Raw genomic sequence first — 9,540 nt, forward strand, 5'->3', positions numbered from 1 at the left:
AAGCTTGCATGAAAGATGTGGAGCGAGGATTTGGTGTGCTCCAAACTCGATGGGCAATTGTCCGTCACCCGACAAAAACATGCATGAGGTGAACAGGCAAACGAACGCGATGCCTCCCGAGATGCCGTTACAGAATGAAACCGTTGAACAACTATAAGAAAACTGACAGACTGCTTCAGAGTCGCTGACCAAGACAAGATACCGCGACCGTCCTCTCCTTGGCCCCACCATATCACTGACACAAGTGCAGGGAAGCTAGCGTCGGTGCAGAGCAAACACGAGTCTGTCTGGGTGGATATACCGGTAACACTACAAGGCACGTCAGTAGTGGACTAACTAATCAAAATCAAGCGGCAGAACTCGTCGCAGAGTCGCAGTCGCGTCTCCTGCTCCTCGCCTCCGCTTCCATTCCAAGTTCGCTCTCCCGTCCCGTCCCGTCTCCCCCAAGCAACAACCGCCCACTCTTCCACGCAAATCCCCCTGCCATTCCTACTGTCGCGGCGGCGAGATCGGCGCGCGCCGCCGTCGCAGCCCGCGCGCGCGTCCGGTGTCCAGTCCGGTCCGGCGAGATGCTGGGGGAGCTCCTCTCCAGGATCCTGCTGTAAGTCGTCCCCTGCTCTGTCTCATCGCTCCCTCCCCGTACGTGCTGGCTCGTTAGCAGTGCGGCTCGATCGTGGCTCACCGGAGACGCCATTGATGACGCGCGCAGGCTGCTGTTCGGGTACGCCATGCCGGCGTTCGAGTGCTTCAAGACGGTGGAGGCGCGCCCCAACGACGCCCACATGCTCCGCTTCTGGTGCCAATACTGGTACGTGCTGCACGACGCCACTACTCCGTATATTCGGCCAACCACCTTACTGCTAACTAGCATCAACAACGCCACGAGAAATTGTTTTACCTGCTTCACCTGCTTCTGTTTCTACCATTGACTCAGTGAAATGAATCCATCCAACTGTTTCTTTCTATTCAAAAAACAAAAGAGATCAGGATGTAGCGTGTGATGCAAAACTTGAATGGATTGCATTGCTTTTTTTTCTCTCTCCCTTCTTCTTTACGTGATACCATGCATCATGGTAACTTTAGTGCTAGTCCCTTTGGCCTTTTCATTCATAACTTCCTTTTATTAATGTGTATCTCGCCAAAAGGTTCATGTGCTGCGATATAATGCCAACTTTTTTTCTTTTCTGTATCGCTTTGATCCTCTTCAGATAATAAGGTGCAGTTTTAGGTGGGTGTTTGGTGTCTAATGATGCTTTACGAAGCTGATTCAGACAACCTATTGCCCGGCAAATTATTAGCAGCTTTTTTAGGAGGTACATTATTGATCACACTAGGCTCACCTCTTGTGTGCTACTTGGCATTTTGGCCTTATAAATCTGTTTCTGTCTAGTCCAGTGCTCTTTTGAATTTGAGCCCCTGTACCTAACAAGGTGCTGGCGTCCACAATTTGACAATACTGTATCACTGCCCTGGATTAGATCAGATGCTGCATGCCTCAATATTCAGACGTGATTAACTTGTAATGAAATGATGAACGGGCATGGTTAGGGTGGAGATGAAATACCGACAGTTTGGTGACAAGATAGAAGTACCACAAATCATGTAGATGTTGCATCAGTCTGTTCTGATTATTAAGATGTTCTAGCTTTTTCTGAATCGTATGTAGCTAGACGTATTTCAATAGTTCGATGTAGTTGACACATAAATATTTAAAACTATTTATAATTCGGAACAAAGTGGGTAGTAGTTATAGATTTATAATGTGTTGTCGAACCATTACAAGTTCTTTTTGCATGTAATGCTTTATTTGACATTGACATTATGTTATTTGTCCGATTGCTACAAGGGAATGCTTCTAACATCATATTTTATTCTGAGAGAAAATTTTACAAAACCATAACAATCAGGACTACGTTTCATGAAACCACAACCAAAGATTTTTTTTTTCAAAACTATAAATTTTGGGGCAAGTTGTTTCAAATAATCCAAATGATGTGATTTAGTCCATTTGACAGCATTTTCGACACCCTGATTCCTCTTCGGGTCCATGTGACAAAGTTGGCTGGTTTCCTTCAGGTTTTTCCTACGGACAAGACCGGACATCAAACAAACTATTTAGAAGTTTTCATACATTTTATAACTTTTGACAAAAAACACATAAAAAACATTTTTACAAAAGATATGAAAAATTTGCAGTAATTAAAACTACATGTAGCGAGTGAACTAGAAACTTTCGGTCCCATTTTGTCAAGCAGTTCTGCATTTTTGTAACCTTTGGCCAAATTTTGTTCAACGAAAATAATGTACAAAATCCACACTCTTCAACGAAAATAACTTTGTTCAATATACAATTTTTAAAAAAAATCAAAAAAATTCCAGTAATTCAAGCTACATATAATGAATATTTTTTTTATCTCATTCTGCATAGCAGGTTTGGAGTTTGTGTATGTTTTGAAAAAAAATGAAAGTTTTCAACAAACCTTGAAAAATTACGTTAGATAAATTCAAATTGACTAATGGAACAAACTACTGATTTCGCCAATGTTTTAATATTTTTTGAATTTTTTCATTAAGTTTCGCCGAAAACTTTAAAAGTGAAAACTTGAAAATAGTTTGGTTTAACTACAGTTTGGTCCTCACCTAAAAAAGGAGAGAAATCGGGCATGTCTGCGACATGGACATGACTAGTGGGAACAAACTGTCTGAAATACTGTCAAATAGAGTAAATTATGAGATTTCATTTCTTTGAAACAACTTACTGCAAAAGTTTTGGTTTTCCGAAAAATATTCCTCCGGTTGTTGTTTTGTGAAACCTTATGTCCGATAGTTGTGCTTTTGTTAAATTCTCTCTTATTATATTGTTAGGACTTAAAGGCTCATAAATGAACAAAGAAGACATGGAAGTTCAGTAGAACTTCTATTTGTTGCCAGTTTTTTTCGATAAAGATTTGTTACCAGTTTACTTGCTTAAACAATGAATCAGGAGACTAATTCCATGATAGTAAGAACATGTAAAGCACAACTTGCATCTTTACCTAACTTATATTGACTGTCACAATATATTCAGAAAAATATGCAACAAAGGTTCCTTGCAGTAGCCAGTGTTACAGTTGTTCAAAATAGTGTATGTAAAGTTCTAATACGTATTTTCCCAACTTTTTGGCCTATTATTTAATATACATTGTTATACACTTTAAACTGGCCAGCACTAATGTTCTTAAGCCTGTCAGCACTTGGCACTTCTTGTGCTAGAGCTCAAATGCTTGTTGCCTTCCTAACAGTTGAGGTGCATACTTTTCAGGATCATAGTGGCAATGGTGATAGCCGTCGAGAGCTTCATCTCATGGTTAGTTAAATCAATTCCATTTTTTTACGAGGTCTTTTCCCGTTCGATCTGTTTCGAAGTTCCCTTTTCATTTATGCGTGCATGCTATAATTTGTCCATACCAGGATGCCAATGTATGGAGAAATCAAGCTTGCTTTCTTTGTTTACTTGTGGTACCCCAAGACAAAGGTGAGAAACTAATTACATCCGTTCCTCAACGTTTGCCCAAGAAAAGTAAAAAACAAAAACACGCAAAACAATTGCATCATCTAGCTTCTTATATGGGTCCACCTATTGCTTCTTCAGGGAAGCGACATTGTGTATGACACCTTCCTCCGGCCTATGGTGATGCAGTACGAGCCAAACATCGAGCAAAGGTTGCTGCATCTGAGAGCTAGATCCGGGCACCTGCTCTCGTTCTACATGAAGAACTTCGCTGACAAAGGGACGACCTTCTTCATGGATGTTCTGCGATATGTCGTCTCTGACGAACCCCAAGCATCAATTTCAGAGGTAACTATGTGTGTTTCTCTGCCAAAATTTCATACGAATGCTAACTATGAAGCATGCATGTCTTCCATGGTAGATGGGATAGTTCAGAGTAGTGCGATGCGCGTTCCTAGGAATGTAATTTGGCTCGCTGGCAGTATTGCAATCGTGGAACTATTTTTCATTCCTCATCAGTTGCTCTGCTCCTCTTCAACTGCCGCAGCCAGAAACCATAATACCAAGAACGCCTCCACCACTCCAGATCTGATGAAATTCCAACTACTATCAAACAAAATTTTAGGCAACTACCCGACCCTCACAGTCAGAGCTCCTACTCTCGAGCTGTACCCACTTTTGCAAATAGGCAGGGGCAGTTGTCCATGATGGCAGTGCAAACTGCCAAGGCTAGAATGCCTCCTCTGCCTCGAGAAAAATTGATGACCTGAATCCTGAAGAGGACACGAAACCTTGTCACTGTGCATCTGTTCATGCAGAGACTAGATTAATCTAGTGTCCGATTATTGTGAAAACTAGATGTACGACCTCTATTCTACATAAAAGTGTATGAAAATATAGCGAAAATGACACCCGCACTCGGTGCGTAGTTTCGCAAGCTGCAGGCTAGTCTTGCACACCTCGTCCATCTTCAGCTAAGGACCTATCTGGCCCAAGCACATCCACCTCCCTGATCGTTGTCAGCTCTCACTACTTTTGTTCAAACCTGGTGCCACCAGACAGTGACGGGCAACAATGGAAGTCATCGTCGCGCGCACGTTCCGCCGGAGCGTCGAGCTTTGAGGATAGGCTCGCGCCCCGCCAACCAAACGGGCATGTGCACAAATCTTGACGTGGTAGATGCAACGCACTAGGGACAATATCTTTATTTGGCAACGATCAACCCTCTGATCTCTTCAACTTTTGCATGTGCAGCAGAGGAACAAGAAGTCGTCCGGGAGTACAGGGTGGAGCCCCTTCGCCACCAAACGCCGGCCGCCGTCGCCTCCGCCACAGGAGTCCATCTTCGGTGGTGGCCCCGTCGACCTCGACGCCGCAGCCGTGGCCCAAGTTATACGGTCTTCGTTGGCCGGCGCCAAGCCGCCCCGGCGACAGTACAGTGGCAAGTATTGACGATCCGGGAGCACTACTTGCTTTCAGTTTTAGGGGATGATCGTGTACATAGATTGGATCAAACATCAAAGGAAGGAAGGCACAAGAAAAGCAGAGTACATAGTAAATCAATTCCAATGTGAAGTGTGCACTTGTGTAGCCGAATGAGGATGATAGAAATTCCTTTTCTCTTTACTGTATCCTATCTGGTTTTCTTCAGCATAATCTGTTCTTTGCCCCATAATGCAAGTTGCATCAAATTAGAGTTCATGACGACCCAAAAAAAGGCTCAGAAGATAATAGACTCAAATCAAAGGTAACCTCGAGTTGCGATGATCATCGATCTTTTGCTCCTAATCCTACCAACTATTTACAAGAATTGCAACCCAACAAAGAAGACGACGAATTCCTTCTTACACCGGGAATTAAAGCGCAAAGAAACAGAGGACTGAAAAAAACAAGCAGGAAAAGGTCAAAAAAAGGCAGCCGAGAACCGTGAGGCTCACGCTGGGGCGAAGAAGGCCCCGACGAAGTCGACGCAGCTGAGGATGAGGCGGCAGAGAGGACCACGCTTCCGGCGGTTCCGCCTGCCGATGTCCTCCCGCGCGGACGGCGTCAGCTGCAGGTACGCGTACGCCGCGTGCTTCACGAGCGGGTGGCGTATCATGTGCACGTCCCCGCCTCCACCGTCCGCGGGGGAGTGGGCCTTGTTGGCGGCGGCGTACTCCGGGGAGGACATGATGTCGCGGAGGCTTGTGTAGCTCCCCGCCTCGCCGCCGGGGATCTCGATCTCCGGCGGCACCCACCGGCCCTTCATCCCGGTGGAGCCGCTCTTCTTGGCCGGGCGCCAGTGCCGGAGCTCGAAGTCGCCGGTGGTAGAGTTCGCCAGCCGGTGCCGCCGCCGCGACGGAGGCTCCAGCACGGCTGCCACCATAGCACGATCGGTTCGTATCACGCACAGCTGGTGGTTGGAGAAGGAGAGAAGATTTCTCTTGTAGTCTCTTTTAAACAAAAAAGAAGATATCTCCTGGCGCCTGGCGGAGAGGAATAATTCGAGAGTGGATGTATAAACGCGCAGCTACAAGAAGGGAAAATAATTGGCTGGGAAGGTGCTGGGTGGGTCCACATGGCAGCGTCAGTCTCTAACGTGGGTGTGTGGACGACATGGTGAGGAATGCCGAATAGACAAGAGCAGGAGAAGGGTGCGGAATTTGGGGCGTGGACGGCGAGACGGCGGCATAGTGAGCGGCGGTGTTGGGTGGGTCCTGCTGCCGGCGAATTGTTGGGGCCACGTCGTCCCGCCCACGGCTATCTGCGTTTGAAAGATGTGGTCAAACATACATTTTTTTTGATAAAATGTATATATTAATATCGAGAAATATCAATTATATTTAAGCTCTGCAACAACGCAATACTCTAATACCAGTATATCGCACACACAGAAAAAAAAGAAATAAAGAAAATAAAAGACATCATACTGTATTTTATCCCTAGCAACAACAATACATCCACCATTTGAACTCCAGGCTCCAAAAGCGAAGCCTCCAATTCGGCCTTAATGATATTCTCTACCTATGATTTTACCATGGACCTTTCACCTGATGGCAACAAGGAACGGAGCTTCGCGTAGCTCCCTCGAGAATCAAACAGTCGAAATAAAAAAATAGTTGCGCACGATCAAATACCACCCGATCCATCAAACTGCGGGCATAGGATGCATTGTTACATCATCGGCAGAGCCTTCTAGAACTCACCATTCGGGCTAGATCAAGAAGGATCGGTCTCAGAAAGGTATCCATCAACACACAAGAGGAACCTAGGCCAGCTACCTTTATTAGGCCGCCACCGACCACACACCCGTCGACGAGTCGTCTGCCGGTCGACCTCATCGGCGGAAGAGGAGGCCGCCACCGACCACACACCCGTCGACGAGTCGTCTGCCGCCTCCCCCAACATTGAAGTGGGCACCAACGTGAGCCTCCGAGAGGGAGGGGCACAGATGACCCACCGACCACCACCAAGCATGACCGCGCCGCCGCAGACGCTGGATCCACAGCCGTCGGGGTCACTCCCGCCGCCAGCCGCATCGCCAAGCCATCACCCAGCCGCCGCGACCCCTCGCCAAGGCAACTAGGCGCAGCGCGCCGCAGAGCCACCGCTCGAGGCCGTCGCCCTGAATCCTTCCCTAGACCCCACCATGCCGACCCCCAACCAGCCCCGCTATCGGCTGGTTCTCAGATCCAATGCCTCCTCTATGCGCACGACGCGAGATGGACCTGCTGCCGCCCAAAGCATCACGGGCTTTGCACGTGCGACGACTGCGATAGGGAGGACGGAGACCGGATGAAGGGAGGAAAAGGCGGCGGCGCTAGGGTTTTCCGCCCGAGCCTCTAACGCGGGGGGCGACACTGGGGCCCTTCTCTTTCGGAAAAGAGATATAACTAACTTGGATTTTTGGGGACAAAATACCCAGTCAAACACACATAATTGTGGGAAAAGATCTGCTATAGCTGTTAGGGCAGCTCCAGCGCCCGACGCAAACGGACGCAAAACGGTTGTTTACATCCGTGCGGTCGAAAAAAAGGGTGTGCACCCCAGCCCAGCGGCCCGACACAAATTGATCGGGCTATCTGAGGGGTCGCAAACGCGGCCTAAGTTTACACCGCGAATGCTTCGGTGCAAACCTGCGCAGTGTGGCTCCCCTCTAATTAGGGTTTCTCATTTTTCAATATTTCAAATTATGTATCAAAATCTATGTAAATGTTTTTGGAAACTAAAAATGCGTCAGGCGGATGGGGCTTCCACCCCTGATGCAAACGAACAATCGTGGACTGGCGATCATTTATGTGTCCACGACCCGACGCAAACGGACGTGCGCGGCAACTTTTCGACGGGTCACTAGAGATGCCCTTATTTGTTGGGTGCGTCCGGACACGTATAGACAATGCTAACCCCAAGCATGCTTTGATTTAAAATAAGCTCTAGATAGAAAGATGTGTGTTGATGATATGATTTCATTCCGATAATTTATTTTGAGTTTCATGAATTGTAAATGTTAAATTTCAAGTTCATGTTTGAAGCTTTTTTGTGTGACTTTTGTCAAAATGATCATACATGATTGTTACCATTTGAAATTTACATTGAGTAGCTTCACCTCACCATTTCTCACAACCTTCGTGTTGTAAATTTTTCGTTTCGGTAGACCTAGATGAATATATCTATAACTCACTAGTATATTGTAAGTTCTCGTGTGCTAGTTATGCATTTAGTGTAACCTATATTGGTCAACCTCTTACTTATCTCTTGATCATCTTGTTTTTGAAGGAGCCGGACCTTCTCCCTTCTACACATCCATTGGACAAAAACATGAAGGGTCTGGTCAAACTATCGAGCCTCCTTTATTTCTCAAAGACTCATACACTTTCTATGTGCCTTTTAGGGTCCGTTTGGTAATCTGGGTGGATTTTTTTCGTTTCACTAGGGCAGTGAGATGAAATTCTCATCTCGTTCGATAGATCTCCAGGTTAAAAGAGACACTTTATTTGATAGCCTAGGTTGCATCAGTTGGTACCAAAGTGTTGTTTGATGGTCACATGTTTTTCCTAGTCTCACCTATATGGCAACATGGTGACCTTACCTCACCCATCGCAAGCATCACGATCACGAAGCCAGACACCACCATGGCACCGCTATTGACGCTGGTCACAAGCATCACAACGTCAGTGATCACGAAACCAGGCACCACCATGGCACCGCCGTTCATAAGCATCGGCACGTCAGCGATCACGAAGCCAGACACCACCATAGCACTGCCGTTCACGCCGGTCACAAGCATCACCATGTCGCCGACGATGAAGCTGAACACCACCATGACATTGTTGTTCACGCCGGTCACAAGCATCACCATCTCGCCGACCACGAAGCTGAACACCACCATGACATCGCTCGTCACGCCGGTCACAAGAATCACCACGTCGCTGACCACGAAGCTGAACACCACCATGACACCGCCGATCACACCCCTCACAAGCATCACCATATCACCGACCACGAAGCCGAATACCAGCATGACACCGCCGATCACAAGCATCACCACGACGCCGACCACGAAGACGAACATCACCATGCCACCACCACCATGGATTATCACCTCTCACTTCTCTATCATCACCACATTGCCGTTCATGAAGATGGAAAGTGAGAAGTTGACCAACGGTACTGCAAAATGTACTCACATATATGTACGAATTACAGTATACTAGCGAGTCATTTATCTATCTGTCAATGTCCACCGAAACAAAAACCTTTCAACACGAAAGTCACGTGGAATGGTGAGGTGAACCTACTCCTCAAAGGAAATTTCAAACGATTGAGCGTGTTCAGTGAATTTGGCAAAATTCCCTCATAACATCATACACAAAATGACGATTTACGACTAACGAAACTCGAAACTCATTGTCAGAATTGATTCATATCATCGACACACATCATTTTATGTACAACTTATTTTGATTCGGACTATGGTTGTGTTGATTCGAAGAGATGGTGTGTGAAGTAGTGTAGAAACTGCCGAACGCGTGGTCCGAGGGTGCTTTAAAAACCGTGCAATGCAATAATGT

At 46.5% G+C, this 9,540-nt stretch overlaps 1 protein-coding gene across 1 annotated transcript; it reads left to right on the forward strand.

Moving 5' to 3' along the window:
* The first annotated feature begins 569 nt into the window (after positions 1 to 569).
* On the forward strand, positions 570 to 4,942 carry LOC124698970 (putative HVA22-like protein g). The gene is made up of 6 exons (XM_047231348.1): positions 570 to 601; positions 710 to 808; positions 3,302 to 3,346; positions 3,451 to 3,514; positions 3,632 to 3,838; positions 4,748 to 4,942. The coding sequence occupies exons 1-6, from the start codon at positions 570 to 572 to the stop codon at positions 4,940 to 4,942; spliced, it is 642 nt and encodes a 213-aa protein (XP_047087304.1).
* Positions 4,943 to 9,540: the final 4,598 nt, after the last annotated feature.

The sequence above is a fragment of the Lolium rigidum genome, chromosome 3, assembly GCF_022539505.1.
Source record: "Lolium rigidum isolate FL_2022 chromosome 3, APGP_CSIRO_Lrig_0.1, whole genome shotgun sequence".
Classification (NCBI taxonomy): domain Eukaryota; kingdom Viridiplantae; phylum Streptophyta; class Magnoliopsida; order Poales; family Poaceae; genus Lolium; species Lolium rigidum.